A 17,353-nucleotide genomic window follows, 5' to 3' on the forward strand; every position below is an offset into this window, starting at 1 on the left:
GAGAGAGAGAGAGAGAGAGACAGAGAGAGACAGAGAGAGGAGAGAGAGAGACACAGAGAGAAAGAGACAGAGAGAGACAGACAGAGAGAGAAGAGAGAGAGACAGAGAGAGAGAGGAGAGAGAGAGACGGAGAGAGAGAGTTGGCAGCTACCATATATTCAGCTAAGTAAGGCCTAGAGAGGGTTTGTTTTGCTCTAAATAACCACATACCTGTTTCTCTCTCTCTACTTGTCCTACTACTGTTTGGTGACTTACAGGTTGAAATAGCTGTGCTGCTCAGGGCAGCTGGGTCGTCCCATAACAAATAATCACCTAACATATCCAATAGAACACCAAAATAGCTTTTAATTATTCATGTTGGTACAGTCTTCTGTTTTAGGGCAATTTCATAGTGGCAATGGCTAATTCAAAACATTCTAATAGGGTTATGACTGATTGATATGTCCAGGCAGAAATGTAATTCTTTATTGTCTAGGAAAGGGAGTCACAATGCTTGTGAGCATTACCAATGCCTATTTGTGTGCTGTCAATGCTTTATATTTATGCTATCCACTAAGTATTTTGGGAATCTCATAGTAGCCTTAGCTTGAATTCATTGAACTGTCCTCACCCAAAGCTCTCCAGACAGAAAGATTAGTTCAGCTGCCATGAGTAGGGGGGAGGGACACTGCAAATATGAAACACCACACTGGTGGAAGGGGATTGGAGGAGGGTGAGGAGGGTCCAATGAGGCTAAATCATGCTCCACATCGACTCCGGCCAGCCCGGGAAAGGAGGAGGGGCCGGCCGAATGTCTGGCCAATCAGGCAAGAGGGGAGACAGAATAGCAGGGACAGATAGATATCTCTACCTGAGAACCTCAGAGTGAGAGGAGTCGCTGTCATCCGACCTGAAGACAGAACAGGAGAGGAGAGGAGAGGAGAGGAGAGGATCAGGTTTAGGAGAGGAGAAGAGAGAAGCAGGGTTAGGAGAGAAGAGGATCAGGTTTAGGAGAGAAGAGGATCAGGTTTAGGAGAGGAGAAGAGAGAAGCAGGGTTAGGAGAGGAGAAGAGAGAAGCAGGGTTAGGAGAGAAGAGGATCAGGTTTAGGAGAGGAGAAGAGAGAAGCAGGGTTAGGAGAGAAGAGGATCAGGTTTAGGAGAGGAGAAGAGAGAAGCAGGGTTAGGAGAGGAGAAGAGAGAAGCAGGGTTAGGAGAGGAGAAGAGAGAAGCAGGGTTAGGAGAGAAGAGAGGAGAGGAGAGGAGAGGAGAAGAGAGAACAGGGTTAGGAGAGAAGAGAAGCAGGGTTAGGGGAGGAGAAGAGAGAAGCAGGGTTAGGAGAGGAGAAGAGAGGAGAGGAGAGGAGAGGAGAGGAGAGGAGAAGAGAGAAGCAGGGTTAGGAGAGAAGAGGATCAGGTTTAGGAGAGGAGAAGAGAGAACAGGGTTAGGAGAGAAGAGAAGCAGGGTTAGGGGAGGAGAAGAGAAGAGAGAACAGGGTTAGGAGAGAAGAGAAGCACGGTTAGGGGAGGAGAAGAGAGGAAGTTAGGAGCATATTGAGCGCTATGGCTAGAGAAGAAAGGATTATACTGGTAGGGTAAGGTTTCAGTTCAGGGATAGGGGATGGCTAGCCTGTGTGACAGTTTGTTCCAGCCTGTGACAAGACAGCAGAAACAACATCTGCCACTCAGATTAGCCAATGGCAGGGTCAGGTTTAGGATTAGGTGAGGTAAGGTTATCCATAAAGTTTAGGGGTTTGGCTCTGGGTTAAAGAAGGAAGGGATACCTACAGTACAGTAAGGGATAAAACAGAAGTACACATAAAGAGGCAGGGTTTAGGGGTGGGGTTTCCCAGGAACCAGGAAGTAAAGGAAGAGGAAGGGCAGGGAGAGGGATTTGGGTTATCAGCAGGAAGAAAGCAGTTGATTGGAGGACAGGGTTGTCAATCAGACTGGACATCACAGGAGAACCCACCCACTCTTAGTTAACTGTCTCTGTGGGAAAGATCTGCTCCGGTGTACCGCCTATTCCCTGAGTTGTAAGTAGGGAAAACACTGGCAAGTGTATGAAAAGTAGTGCACTATTAAGGGAATAGGCTGCCATTTGGCACATCCTATAAATATTTTATTGCTCAGCAGTCATTGTAATGCCAGTTTTAAATTCAGATTTCTGTAGGGAGCAAAGCTGTTAGAAGGCAGCAGAACAATATAACCTCCATAAATTCTGTCATAGTATCTGCCTTTTAATACCGTATGAGGTTGATGGGGGCATGTTTATTAATGCCCAGTATACTGACTTGTGGGTGCAATGTGCATATGAAACCAGACCATATGTGTATATTTGGCTCTGGCTAAATATCTAGTATTCAGAACCTGTTGTTACTTTCCTCTGAGAATCTTTGAACTGTTTTTGTAGAAACTACTACTGTAAATGTTTTGGATGTTTTGTTCCAAGCCCATAGGGATGTCGTTGTTTTGGGAGGTAGGAAAGGGAAAGGTGGATACCTAGTCAGTTGTACAACTGAATACCTTCAACTGAAATGTTTCTTCCGCATTTAACCCAACCCCTCTGAATCAGGGGGCTGCCATAATCGACATCCATGTCTTCGGCGCCCGGGGAACAGTGGGTTAACTGCCTTGCTCAGGGGCAGAACGACAGATTTTTACCTTGTCAGCTCGGAGAGGACAGGAGTGTATGATTGAGGTGAGAGGACAGGAGTGTATGAGGTGAGAGGACAGGAGCGTATGATTGAGGTGAGAGGACAGGAGCGTATGATTGAGGTGAGAGGACAGGAGTGTAGAGTGTATGATTGAGGTGAGAGGACAGGAGTGTATGATTGAGGTGAGAGGACAGGAGCGTATGAGGTGAGAGAACAGGAGTGTATGAGGTGAGAGGACAGGAGTGTATGATTGAGGTGAGAGGACAGGAGCGTATGAGGTGAGAGAACAGGAGTGTATGAGGTGAGGTGAGAGGACAGGAGTGTATGATTGAGGTGAGAGGACAGGAGCGTATGATTGAGGTGAGAGGACAGGAGCGTATGATTGAGAGGACAGGAGTGTATGAGGTGAGAGGACAGGAGCGTATGATTGAGGTGAGAGGACAGGAGCGTATGATTGAGGTGAGAGGACAGGAGCGTATGATTGAGAGGACAGGAGTGTATGAGGTGAGAGGACAGGAGCGTATGAGGTGAGAGAACAGGAGTGTATGATTGAGGTGAGAGGACAGGAGCGTATGATTGAGAGGACAGGAGCGTATGATTGAGAGGACAGGAGTGTATGAGGTGAGAGGACAGGAGTGTATGAGGTGAGAGGACAGGAGTGTATGAGGTGAGAGGACAGGAGTGTATGAGGTGAGAGGACAGGAGCGTATGAGGTGAGAGGACAGGAGCGTATGAGGTGAGAGGACAGGAGCATATGATTGAGGTGAGAGGACAGGAGTGTATGATTGAGAGGACAGGAGTGTATGAGGTGAGAAGACAGGAGTGTATGAGGTGAGAAGACAGGAGTGTATGAGGTGAGAGAACAGGAGCTTATGATTGCACAGAGCAGCGGTCTGAGTTTTCTTTTCAGTGTCAGTTCTCAAAACTGAAAAAGTCCCAGAAAACATTTTCTGTCCAGTTTGTTCCAGATAGACAGTTTGAAGACAAAGAAATATGAAACGTGTAAAACACTTTGAAAAAATGTATTCTTATGATGAAGGCTAGAGGCCAAGAATTTGAACTGAAAATGCACCAAAGCAAAGTGAACACACACACACACACACACACAGTGCGTAGAGAAACAATAACTTGGATTGATTGAAAGCATACTCACAGATGGATGTAAAAGTGTTGCAAAAACAATGTAATGTGAAAAATCATGTAAAAAGAACATAACGCATAAAAAAAAGACCTGTCACTAAACCTCATAAGATAAACGCATCTAACAATTACCATGTAATGAAACACATTTCTATTCCAATAACCCAGCCACCATCCTCAACTCAATGGCTACCAATGACACCATCCCCAAAGAGGAAGCTAGCCAGTTCCTCTGAGCTCAATTACCTAGTCCTGGTTTACATAATGACAGAGGCAACCTCAGGCAGCCCTAGCCCACCCTAGTACACACAGTCACACACACACACACACTTACTAACCACCACTTCCTACACCAATCAGAGGGTCAAAAAAAGGCCACAACCTATCAGGATTAATAAAAGATTAGAAACTACACAAACAATTTAGAGAGGCTGACAATTAACTGCTGCCATTTCCAGAGCTGAGAACTAGAATCGTTTAAGAAGAGGACTGAACACAAGAGGACACTGGGATTTCCTGTTCTGAGTGTTTAAGAAGAGGACTGAACACAAGAGGACACTGGGATTTCCTGTTCTGAGTGTTTAAGAAGAGGACTGAACACAAGAGGACACTGGGATTTCCTGTTCTGAGTGTTTAAGAAGAGGACTGAACAAGAGGACACTGGGATTTCCTGTTCTGAGTGTTTAAGAAGAGGACTGAACAAGAGGACACTGGGATTTCCTGTTCTGAGTGTTTAAGAAGAGGACTGAACAAGAGGACACTGGGATTTCCTGTTCTGAGTGTTTAAGAAGAGGACTGAACAAGAGGACACTGGGATTTCCTGTTCTGAGTGTTTAAGAAGAGGACTGAACAAGAGGACACTGGGATTTCCTGTTCTGAGTGTTTAAGAAGAGGACTGAACAAGAGGACACTGGGATTTCCTGTTCTGAGTGTTTAAGAAGAGGACTGAACAAGAGGACACTGGGATTTCCTGTTCTGAGTGTTTAAGAAGAGGACTGAACACAAGAGGACACTGGGATTTCCTGTTCTGAGTGTTTAAGAAGAGGACTGAACACAAGAGGACACTGGGATTTCCTGTTCTGAGTGTTTAAGAAGAGGACTGAACACAAGAGGACACTGGGATTTCCTGTTCTGAGTGTTTAAGAAGAGGACTGAACACAAGAGGACACTGGGATTTCCTGTTCTGAGTGTTTAAGAAGAGGACTGAACACGAGGACACTGGGATTTCCTGTTATGAGGGCTTCTTTGCAACAGCCGTCTCAAGAATGTTTTTCCGGACTCCAACCCTTCATCAGCTGAACTGTTTTTAAAATCTATTCTATTAGCGAGCGCTGAAAGTATCTTTTCCATTGTTAATACGTTCCATTCAGAGCAGAGCCAGATTGTTCACGTCTGGCAGCAGGACCTCTATCAGAGAATATCACCTAGAAGCCTGCAGCTGGACTGGCCATCCTAGGATGAAGGTGAATGGCTGTCAATGCCAGGTAAATGAGACCCTGATCTCAATCTCAATCCATAGGACCATAGAACAACTCAGCAGGAGAACGATGAAAGAACCATAGAACAACTCAGGAGGAGAACGATGAAAGAACCATAGAACAACTCAGGAGGAGAACGATGAAAGAACCATAGAACAACTCAGGAGGAGAACGATGAAAGAACCATAGAACAACTCAGGAGGAGAACGATGAAAGAACCATAGAACAACTCAGGAGGAGAACGATGAAAGAACCATAGAACAACTCAGCAGGAGAACGATGAAAGAGCCATAGAACAACTCAGGAGGAGAACGATGAAAGAACCATAGAACAACTCAGCAGGAGAACGATGAAAGAACCATAGAACAACTCAGCAGGAGAACGATGAAAGAACCATAGAACAACTCAGGAGGAGAACGATGAAAGAACCATAGAACAACTCAGCAGGAGAACGATGAAAGAGCCATAGAACAACTCAGGAGGAGAACGATGAAAGAACCATAGAACAACTCAGCAGGAGAACGATGAAAGAACCATAGAACAACTCAGCAGGAGAACGATGAAAGAACCATAGAACAACTCAGGAGGAGAACGATGAAAGAACCATAGAACAACTCAGCAGGAGAACGATGAAAGAGCCATAGAACAACTCAGGAGGAGAACGATGAAAGAACCATAGAACAACTCAGCAGGAGAACGATGAAAGAGCCATAGAACAACTCAGGAGGAGAACGATGAAAGAACCATAGAACAACTCAGCAGGAGAACGATGAAAGAACCATAGAACAACTCAGCAGGAGAACGATGAAAGAACCATAGAACAACTCAGGAGGAGAACGATGAAAGAACCATAGAACAACTCAGGAGGAGAACGATGAAAGAACCATAGAAAAACTCAGGAGGAGAACGATGAAAGAACCATAGAACAACTCAGCAGGAGAACGATGAAAGAAAGGAAAGGAGAGACAGGAAGTAAAGATCAGATCAAGATGAGGAAGATGATTGGCTGAGAAAACAAATAGCTTTGGAGGTTTTTCAAGGTTACAGTATGTGAGTGTGTGTGTGTGTGTGTGTGTGTGTGTGTGTGTGTGTGTGTGTGTGTGTGTGTGTGTGTGTGTGTGTGTGTACTTACTTGTCCAGTGCAGAGCCCTGACTCTGGTTGCTGGTGAGCCTTGAGAAGACATTGCGGTCGTTACGGGTTCTAAGAGGGGGGGAGGAGGGGGGAGTGAATCCATCAGCATTTCTGAGAGAGAGTGATAGGGGAGAGGTGGAGGGGAGGATGGGGAGGGGAGAGGTGGAGGGGCGGTGGTGTGGAGAGATGCGGGATATTATGAGAACAGCTGACTTTTCGGGAGTTAAGTTTGTGTCTCATATTCAATGATTGATTGGTTGATTAATGGATTGATTAATTGATTGATTAATGGATTGATTGAAGTCAAGTCATATTTATTTGAAGTACATTTCACATAGATCATTAAACAGGAATAACACAAAGCAGGAAGACAGGGTAAAGGGAATGTGGAGATTCAACAAAACAATGCATTAGTGATTAGTGGGAAGACAGTTAGCTACCTGGAAGACTGTCCGCGGTCATAAGACTTCCTCCTTGTTAGAGGGGAGGTGTCACCACCGCGAGACTGTCTGGGACTGAGAGAGAGTTTATTACTGCTGTTTATTATCTACTTCACTTGCTTTGGCCATGGTAACATATGTTTCCCATGTCGATAATGCTCCTTAAATTGAAATTGAATTGAATTGAGAGTGAGTGAGTGAGTGAGTGAGTGAGTGAGTGAGTGAGTGAGTGAGTGAGTGAGTGAGTGAGTGAGTGAGTGAGTGAGTGAGTGAGTGAGTGAGTGAGTGAGAGAGAGAGGGAGAGAGAGAGTGAGAGAGTGAGACAGAGAGAGAAAGAGACAGAGAGATAATATGAGATAATACACATAATATGACATTTGTAATGTCTTTATTCCGTTGGAACTTCTGTGAGTATAATGTTTACTGTTCATTTTATTGTTTGTTTCACTTTTGTATATTATCTACTTCACTTGCTTTGGCAATGTTAACATAATTTTTTTATTTTTTTTATTTCACATTTATTTAACCAGGTAGGCTAGTTGAGAACAACTTCTCATTTACAACTGCGACCTGGCCAAGATAAAGCAAAGCAGTGCAACACAAACAACAACACAGAGTTACACATGGAATAAACAAACATACAGTCAATAACACAATAGAAAAAAATCTATATACAGTGTGTGCAAATGAGGTAGGATAAGGGAGGTAAGACAATAAATAGGCCGTAGTGGCGAAGTAATTACAATTTAGCAATTAAACACTGGAGTGATAGATGTGCAAGTAGAGATACTGGGGTGCAAAGGAGCAAAACAAAAAATAACAATATGGGGATGAGGTAGTTGGATGGGCTATTTACAGATGGGCTATGTACAGGTGCAGTGATCTGTGAGCTGCTCTGACAGCTGATGCTTAAAGTTTGTGAGGGAGATATGAGTCTCCAGCTTCAGTGATTTTTGCAATTAGTTCCAGTCAATGGCAGCAGTGAACTGGAAGGAGAGGCGGCCAAAGGAGGAATAGGCTTTTGGGGGTGACCAGTGAAATATACCTGCTGGAGCGCGTGCTACGGGTGGGTGCTGCTATGGTGACCAGTGAGCTGAGATAAGGCGGGGCTTTACCTAGCAAAGACTTATAGATGACCTGGAGCCAGTGGGTTTGGTGACGAATATGAAACGAGGGCCAGCCAACGAGAGCATACAGGTCGCAGTGGTGGGTAGTATATGGGGCTTTGGTGACAAAACAGATGGCACTGTGATAGACTACATCAAATTTGCTGAGTAGAGTGTTGGAGGCTATTTTATAAATGACATTGCCGAAGTCAAGGATCGGCAACATATGTTTCCCATGCCAATAAAGCCCCTTGAATTGAATTGAATTCAAAGAGCGAGAGAGAATAAGCATTAGCATACAGTAGCAGATCGTTAGAATTAGCATGTAACACTGCCATGTAGTTACAGACATATATGTTCCCTAGATGGCTGACAGCAGGCGTTGTTCTGAAGCCACCGTCCCCCATATTGGTACTCCCCAGAAGTTACAGTGCGCCATAGCCATAGCCTACAACTCACAAGGTGTGCCCCCTGACGGGCAGGTTGATGGTCCTGGACATCCGGTCTCTGAAGATAGGGAGGGTGAGGCTCAGGCCACTCATACTGGTCCCGTTCTCCTGGATGTCTGTCAGGGAGGCCAGGGACTTAGTAATGTTCTTAGTAGAGGCGTCTAACACGGGACACAGGTACTCTGCTGACACCGCCTTCATCTGGGCTGACAGACGAGGCTCCGTCTGGGGGGAGGGGAGAGAATAATGAAGAAAAAGTCACAAGGTGTCTTTAATAAACTATACCTTGGGAGATAGTGGTATAATGATGTTGGAGTTCTGTCAAGGCAACTGTCACCCAATTCCTCATGTGTACAAGATGCACCACCCACAACCGCAAGGCTCTCCAGAGGGGGGGTGCGGTCTGCACAACGCATCACCGGGGGGCAAACTACCTGCCCTCCAGGACACCTACAACACCCGATGTCACAGGAAGGCAAAAAATATCATCAAGGACAACAACCATCCCAGTCACTGCCTGTTCACCCCGCTATCATCTAGAAGGCAAAGTCAGTACAGGTGCATCAAAGCTGGAACCGAGACACTGAAAAATAGCTTCTATCTCAAGGCCATCAGACTGTTAAACAGCCATCACTAACACAGAGAGGCTGCTGCCTACATACTGACTTGAAATTATTGGCCACTTTAATAAATGGATCACTAGTCACTTTAAATAATGCCCCTTTAATAATGTTTACATATCCTACATTACTCATCTCACATATATATACTGTATTTTATACCATCTATTGAATCTTGCCTATATCGCTCATCCATATATTTATATGTACATATTCTTATTCCATCCCTTTAGATTTGTGTGTATTAGGTAGTTGTTGTGAAATTGTTAGATTACATGTTAGATATTGCTGCACTGTCGGAACTAGAAGCACAAGCATTTTTCTACACTCGCATTAACATCTGCTAACAATGTGTATGTGACCAATAACATTTGATTTGATTTGTGTAGAGGCTGCCACCTACAGGTATCTGATGGAACTACCTCTCTATGACTCATGTGTAGAGGCTGCCATCTACAGGTATCTGATGAAACTACCACCCTATGACTCATGTGTACAGGCTGCCATCTACAGGTATCTGATGAAACTACCACCCTATGACTCATGTGTACAGGCTGCCATCTACAGGTATCTGATGAAACTACAACCCTATGAGTCATGTGTACAGGCTGCCATCTACAGGTATCTGATGAAACTACCACCCTATGACTCATGTGTAGAGGCTGCCATCTACAGGTATCTGGTGAAACTACCACCCTATGACTCATGTGTAGAGGCTGCCATCTACAGGTATCTGATGAAACTACCACCCTATGAGTCATGTGTACAGGCTGCCATCTACAGGTATCTGATGAAACTACCACCCTATGACTCATGTGTAGAGGCTGCCATCTACAGGTATCTGATGAAACTACACATATCGGCTTTCACTGACGGATTTCAACAACCTCTACTCTGTTTAGTCAACAGAAAGTACTCAGATGTTTAGTCAACAGAAAGTACTCAGATGTTTAGTCAACAGAAAGTACTCAGATGTTTAGTCAACAGAAAGTACTCAGATGTTTAGTCAACAGAAAATACTCAGATGTTTAGTCAACAGAAAATACTCAGATGTTTTAACTGTATCGAGTGAGGGTTCCTCATAACAAACATGACATACGAGCCAGTAACTTCCTAAACCAGTGAAATAAACTGAAGAAGAAAAGCTGATTTAACCTACGCCTGAAATCCTGCTACCACATGTTGACATACCTGGACCTTCATCTTGAAGTCATCCTGACTGGCTGAAGACTTCATCTGACACACACTGCAGAGAGAGAAAACAAAGAGACATAAACACACACTGCAGAGAGAGAGTGTGTGTCGTCACTGTGTGAAGGTCAGTGTGATGATGAGTGAGTGTTGTCACTGTGTGAAGGTCAGTGTGATGATGAGTGTGATGTCACTGTGTGAAGATCAGTGTGATGATGAGTGTGTGTCGTCACTGTGTGAAGGTCAGTGTGATGATGAGTGTGATGTCACTGTGTGAAGGTCAGTGTGATGATGAGTGTGTGTCGTCACTGTGTGAAGGTCAGTGTGATGAGTGTGTGTCGTCACTGTGTGAAGGTCAGTGTGATGATGAGTGAGTGTCGTCACTGTGTGAAGGTCAGTGTGATGATGAGTGAAGGTCTGAAGGGGATCTTGTAGTCTCACCTCCAATCCGAGGCCTGGCTAAACTCTGACGGCTCCTCATCAGTGCTGACATAACCATTCTCTGTGGACACACACACAGAAACACCAACAGTGAGTGAGTGAGTGAGTGAGTGAGTGAGTGAGTGAGTGAGTGAGTGAGTGTCCTCACCCTGCTGTACGTTGTGGATGAGTGCCTGTAGCTCTGGGATACACTCAGCCTTCTCTCTCAGCGCATCCAGGATGATGTGATTGTGGGCAGAGCCAATCACATCTGTCTGTCTCAGCTGACCCTCCAACAGACGGATCTGAGACTCCTTCTGAGCCACCTGTAACCCCTACACACACACACACACACACACACACACACACACAACACGCACGCACGCGCGCACGCGCACACACGCACACACGCGCAAACACACACACACGCAAGCACACACACACGCAAGCACAAAACACACACACACGCAAACACTCACACACACACACAAAAAACACACACACAAACACTCACACACAAACACACACATATGCACACACACACGCAAGCACACACACACACAAGCACACACACACGCAAGCACACACACACACACGCAAACACACACACACGCAAGCACACACACACACACACAAAACACACACAAAACACACACAAACACACACACACAAACACACACATATGCACATACACACGCAAGCACACACACACACACACACACACACACACACACACACACACACACACACACACTCCTCTTATTCCAACTGTCCTGCAGTCCTGGGAAAGACCAGCAGAGGGAGATATACATCAAGTGAACAGACAGTAAACTATCAACTGCCCTGTGTTCATTACCTTGTCAATGGAGGCCTTGAGGAAGTGGTCCAGCAGGTGTCGGGCCTCGGCCAGAGAGCAGGAGCTGATGACCACTGAGGTGTCCACTGAGTCCAGCTCCTCCTGCAGGAAATATCCAGCACTAAGACGTATACTACTACCAGAGGGCTGTGTGTGTGTGTGTGTGTGTGTGTGTGTGTGTGTGTGTGTGTGTGTGTGTGTGTGTGTGTGTGTGTGTGTGTGTGTGTGTGTGTGTGCGTGTTTGTGCTTGCGTGTGTATGTGCATATGTGTGTGTGTGTGTGTGTGTCTGTGTGTGTGTGTGTGTGTGTCTGTGTGTGTTCTTACCTTGGTTTCCTCTATCTGTATGAAGGTAGCTTGGCAGTCTGATAGGCTGTCGTTGATATAGTCAATGTTTGCGTTCAGAACCTCAATGTCCTCGTTCATTTCCTGGACAAGGCGGTCCTCTGTGTCAGGCCCCTCCTCCTCCGCCATTAGCACCGCCCTCTTACGCAACAGTGCCTCCTGCTGCAAGGACAGCTCCTCACGCTTCTGTCTCACACACACACACACACACACACACACACACACACACACACACACACACACACACACACACAGAATCCCCACGTTAGCTATATCAACATGGCGATTAATTCAAGGAAGGGTTGAAGAAGAATGCCTTTTTTGACTATTTTAACTCGTCACTATGACAACCACTACAGACAGCAAAAATGAAGTCTGTAACACTTTACTTATACACCCTTGCAGGGTGTAACTGCCTCATAGTGAATTAAAAGTAGTGTTAGAAGGACGAGGAAGTGTCACTAGAGGACAGAGGAAGTGACCTCATACAGTACCTTGATGAGTCGGTCCATGTCGGCCTCTACGTTAGTGATGGTCATCCTCTGCATGACGATGTCCAGGATCCTCCTCTCTAGAGTCTGCCACTTCTGACGGGCTGCCTTGGTAAAACTACTACTACCTCTCAGAACCCCCTTACCCTGCTGGGCACGATTCCTACTCCTACACAGAGAGAAAGAGGAAGGACAATACAGATTAACTGTCGGTCCTAGAACAGCTCAATCATTCCTCTTTCTACTGCTGGGATGGGGGAGGAGAAGGAAGAGAATAGGAGAGAGAGAAAGAGAAAGAGATTTTGAGAGGAAGGGAGAGAGAGTTGGGGTAAGGGAGGGAGAGGAAGGCAGGGACGGAGACAAAGAAAGAAGAAGAAGGCGATGGAGAGAATATCAGACTAAGAAAGTCACTTCTGTCAATTCGATTTCAAAATAATTCGATAAATGGTTTTGTAAAAGGCACTCCTCAAAATTGAATTAAACTTTATTGAATCTGACAATAGCCTTAGCTAAGTAAATGTCAACAGACTCATACCTCATCTGAATCTGACCTTCATATAGCTCAGACACACCCGTAGGATTGTCAAAGGTTTGCCTGCCGACAGTTTTTAGCACCTCGCAGTTAATCTCTTTAGTGTTCACAGAGCAATACCTTTAACTCATCAGCCACTCAGCCTTGTTAAAATACTCCAAACCTGAAGGTGGCAGTAGCGTTGCTTGGCAAAGCATGTCTATGTGTATTGCTTTATGGTCTAGTAATCAATGTTAGCTATCTAACTAGCTCTTAGACTCTGCCACTCTGACATTGCTCGCCCAAATATTGATATATCCCTAATTCCATTCCTTTACTTTAGATTTGTGTGTATTGTTGTGAAATTGTTTGATATTACTGTACTGTTAGAGCTAGAAACACAAGCATTTTGCTACACCTGATTTGACGGCCACAGCTAGTTAATTAGCTAGCAAGAAATAAACTATTTGATTCACTCTCCATAATCGCATACAGCCCATAGATACAAGTTTAGCTAGCTGGCTAATGATAGGTAATTTTTTATCATAATTTGCTAGCTAGCTGTTGTACTAGCTAGGTAAAATCAAGACGCAAGGCGCACTTCACAGAGTAGGCGTTCCCTAGTCAAAATATGCAAATACATGCTCCAACAAACCAATAGAATCTCGCTACCTCGTACCTGGCTCTGCCCACCTCCTTGCTTGTTCTGCCCACTATGATTAATTTGCTCCCATTGGAAACAACAGGTTGTGGTCTATCTTGGGTAAGTTACACAAAAAGCCTTTCGGCAGCCAGCTACAGGCAGCTGCTGCATGGAAACTAATCCATTGTGATTTAATTATAATGCTACTAGCTACAGTGGCCAGATAGCTAGCTTCGTAAAGCATTTAGTATTGTGTGCATTGTGCTGCACTTAACCACCCCGTCGTTTCATATGAAGTGTGTGTGACTGCCTTTCTCAGTTAGCAAGCTAACATTAGCTAGCTAGCTAGCTAGCTAACTAACTAATACGTGCACATTATCAAACCTAACAAAAACAATCCTTCTTCAACTCCTTAGCTAGACATAAGAGATGTAAAGACTTCCTCTAGAAAAAAAACGATGTATTATGCAACTTTATAGTTTTAGTTAGAACAATCCTAATGAAAATGACTAGACTTTTTCTTGAAACTCCTGCCGGATCCCCCACACGGAGGTTTGTGCTCTCTGATTGGCTCAAAGTCAAGTTGCCAAGCATTGCGATTCTACAAATAGAAACAGCAGTTTTGCCAATACGCAGCAGGTCCGTCTTTTGTTCTAGCAAGAGAAGGAACGGCTTGCCACTGTGATATGGACCTATCGGCAGTCTCATGCTTTAAGCAGCTCACAGATTCTCTGTGTGTTTCATGCTCTATGCAGCTCACAGATTCTCTGTGTGTTTCATGCTTTAAGCAGCTCTCAGATTCTCTGTGTTTCATGCTTTAAGCAGCTCTCAGATTCTCTGTGTGTTTCATGCTTTAAGCAGCTCTCAGATTCTCTGTATGTTTCATGCTCTATGCAGCTCACAGATTCTCTGTGTGTTTCATGCTCTATGCAGCTCACAGATTCTGTGTGTGTTTCATGCTCTATGCAGCACACAGGCATGCACACCACAGGAGGTTGGTGGCACCTTAATTGGGGAGGATGGGCTTGTGGTAAGAGAGGAATCAGTGGAATGGTATCAAATACATCAAATACATGGTCTCTTGGTGTTGATGACATTCCATTTGCCCTGTTCCGGCCATTATTATGAGCCGTCCTCCCCTCAGCAGCCTCCACTGACACACACACACACACACACACACACACACACACACACACACACACACACACACACACACACACACACACACACACAGATCCCCGCACAGAGCACCAGCATAGAGCACCCACACACTCATCCTTTCTCTACCTCTGACCTGCCAATTAATTAAAACACAAACACACACACACACCAGATACAAACACACTCATCCCTCCTCTGCATCTGAGCTGACAATCCATGACACACACACACACACACACACACACACACACACACACACACACTCCTCGCCGTGACTCACCCAACAACCCGTGTCCTGTTGGTGGTCACCCCTTCGCTCTGTCCCAGGTTGCCGTTCATCTTGGTGTTCCACTGTCTCACTATGTTAGACACATTGGTTGGAGTGGTCCTAAACCAAAATATAAACAACAGGACACAAGCTATGAGCTAGATAGACGTGCTGTTCATCATGACCTGGTTGAGCAGACACACTGTGTAGTGTAACAGAGGTTTAACATCAGCAGATCACATTCAGACTAGATCTTCCGTCTTCTGTCTCACAAACACACAGGATTAAGCTCTTGACAAGTTAGCTAGTGGAAAAAAAGCTGCCGATTCGATGGTGCAGGTAGTAACATTTCAAACTCAGCAGTAAGGTTAACCAGTTCAACTTGGTTACAGTAGCAGTACCGCCTACCTGTTGGACTCTGGTTCAGAGGAGGTGGTGCTGGGAGACAGTTCTGCTCCAGAGTCTAGGGGCTGTAGCCGTCTAGCCATGCGTCCAGACAGGGGTTTAGCCAGCCGTCGTAACGCTGTCACCTCCTGACTCTTTCTACGTAACACAAGCTCCTGCTGACACTTCTGACTCTCCAACGACCTAATCTGGTACTGAGGGAGGGAGGTGGAGAGATGTTAGACAATACATCTGGAATACATGACTCATAGATGTTAAATACATATAGAGGGGTTGGGTTAAACGCAGAAGACACATTTCAGTTGAATGCATTCAGTTATACAACTGACTAGATATCCCCCCTTTCCCTTTACTAATGATTTGTTGAACTGGCCGTGGAAGGAAGGTAACAGGTACCCCCCTTTCCCTTCCCCTGTATTAACCTAGAAATAAAAAAAGTCTCTGGTTGAGTACAAGAGCATCATAAGTCTATCACACATCTCCAGGCATACACTTCTATGTCACCTCACACACTAACACACCCTGACACACACACTAACACACACACACCCTGACACACACACACACACACACTAACACACCCTGACACACACACTAACACACCCTGACACACACACACACACTAACACACACACACACACTAACACACCCTGACACACACACACTAACACAACCTGACACACACACACACACACACACACACACAAACACACAAACACACCCTGACACACACACACACACACACACACACACCCTGACACACACACAAACACACCCTGACAAACACACACACGTACCTCCTGTCGTCGCTGCTCCTTCTTGAGCTGAGCGATCTCTCTGTTCCTCTTGGCTTCCACCATCCTCCTCCTCAGCTGCTCCTCCTTCATCTGCTTCATCAGCGCCACCTGGGGACCGGAGGAAGAACTGCACTTAGCTGAAGAGAACCCTCAAACTTGCTTACATACTTCTCAGGGAGCATAGGCCATCGATGACTGTGGGGGGAATGCCCTCACATAGGGCTATAAACAGTGCACATGGAAATGTCTTGCAATGTACAGTACCAGTCAATAGTGAAGACGTCAAAACTATGAAATAACACATAGGGAATCATGTAGTAATCAAAAAAGTGTTAAACAAATTAAAAAATATTTAATATTTTAGATTCCACAAAGTAGCCACCCTTTGCCTTGATGACAGCTTTGCACACTCTTGGCATTCTCTCAACCAGCTTCATGAGGTAGTCACCTGGAATGCATTTCAATTAACAGGTGTGCCTTGTTAAAAGTTAATTTGTGGAATTTCTTTCCTTCTTAACGCATTTGAGCCAATCAGTTGGGTTGTGACAAGGTGTGTGGGGGGGGATGTATACAGAAGATTGCCTTATTTGGTAAAAGACCAAGTCCATATTATGGCAAAAACAGCTCAGATAAGCAAAGAGAAACGACAGTCCATCATTACTTTAAGACATGAGGATGCAGTCGCAAAAACCATCAAGCGCTATGATGAAACTGGCTCTCATGAGGACCGCCACCGGAAAGGAAGACCCAGAGTTACCTCTGCTGCAGAGGATAAGTTCATTAGAGGTAACTGCATCTCAGAAATTGCAGCCCAAATAAATGCTTCACAGAGTTCAAGTAACAGACACATCTCAACATCAACTGTTCAGAGGAGACTGCGTGAATCAGGCCTTCATGGTCGAATTGTTGCAAAGAAACCACTACTAAAGGACACCAATAAGAAGAAGAGACTTGCTTGGGCTAAGAACACAAGCAATGGACATTTGACTGGTAGAAATCTGTCCTTTGGTCTGATGAGTCCAGATTTAAGATTTTTGATTCCAACCGCCGTGTCTGTGTGAGACGCAGAGTAGGTGAACGGATGATCTCGGCATGTGTGGTTCCCACCGTGAAGCATGGAGGAGGAGGTGTGATGGTGTTGGGGTGCTTTGCTGGTGACACTGTCAGTGATTTATTTAGAATTCAAAGCACACTTAAACAGCATGGCAACCACAGCATTATGCACCGATACGTCATCCCATCTGATTTGCTCTTAGTGGGACTCATTGG

At 45.1% G+C, this 17,353-nt stretch overlaps 1 protein-coding gene across 1 annotated transcript in view; it reads right to left on the bottom strand.

Moving 5' to 3' along the window:
* LOC115207365 (kinesin-like protein KIF21B) overlaps positions 1–17,353 on the bottom strand; it is a gene marked incomplete in the record, with an annotated part of 100,143 nt that overhangs the window by 13,907 nt on the left and 68,883 nt on the right. The window contains 12 exon segments of the mRNA XM_029774388.1: positions 6,384–6,494; positions 6,824–6,898; positions 8,389–8,603; positions 10,190–10,244; positions 10,631–10,691; positions 10,779–10,944; positions 11,466–11,567; positions 11,791–11,994; positions 12,303–12,468; positions 14,895–15,002; positions 15,291–15,481; positions 16,085–16,192. Coding sequence (XP_029630248.1) covers positions 6,384–6,494; positions 6,824–6,898; positions 8,389–8,603; positions 10,190–10,244; positions 10,631–10,691; positions 10,779–10,944; positions 11,466–11,567; positions 11,791–11,994; positions 12,303–12,468; positions 14,895–15,002; positions 15,291–15,481; positions 16,085–16,192 — 1,562 coding nt within the window.

The sequence above is a fragment of the Salmo trutta genome, chromosome 14 (genome assembly GCF_901001165.1).
Source record: "Salmo trutta chromosome 14, fSalTru1.1, whole genome shotgun sequence".
Taxonomy (NCBI): domain Eukaryota; kingdom Metazoa; phylum Chordata; class Actinopteri; order Salmoniformes; family Salmonidae; genus Salmo; species Salmo trutta.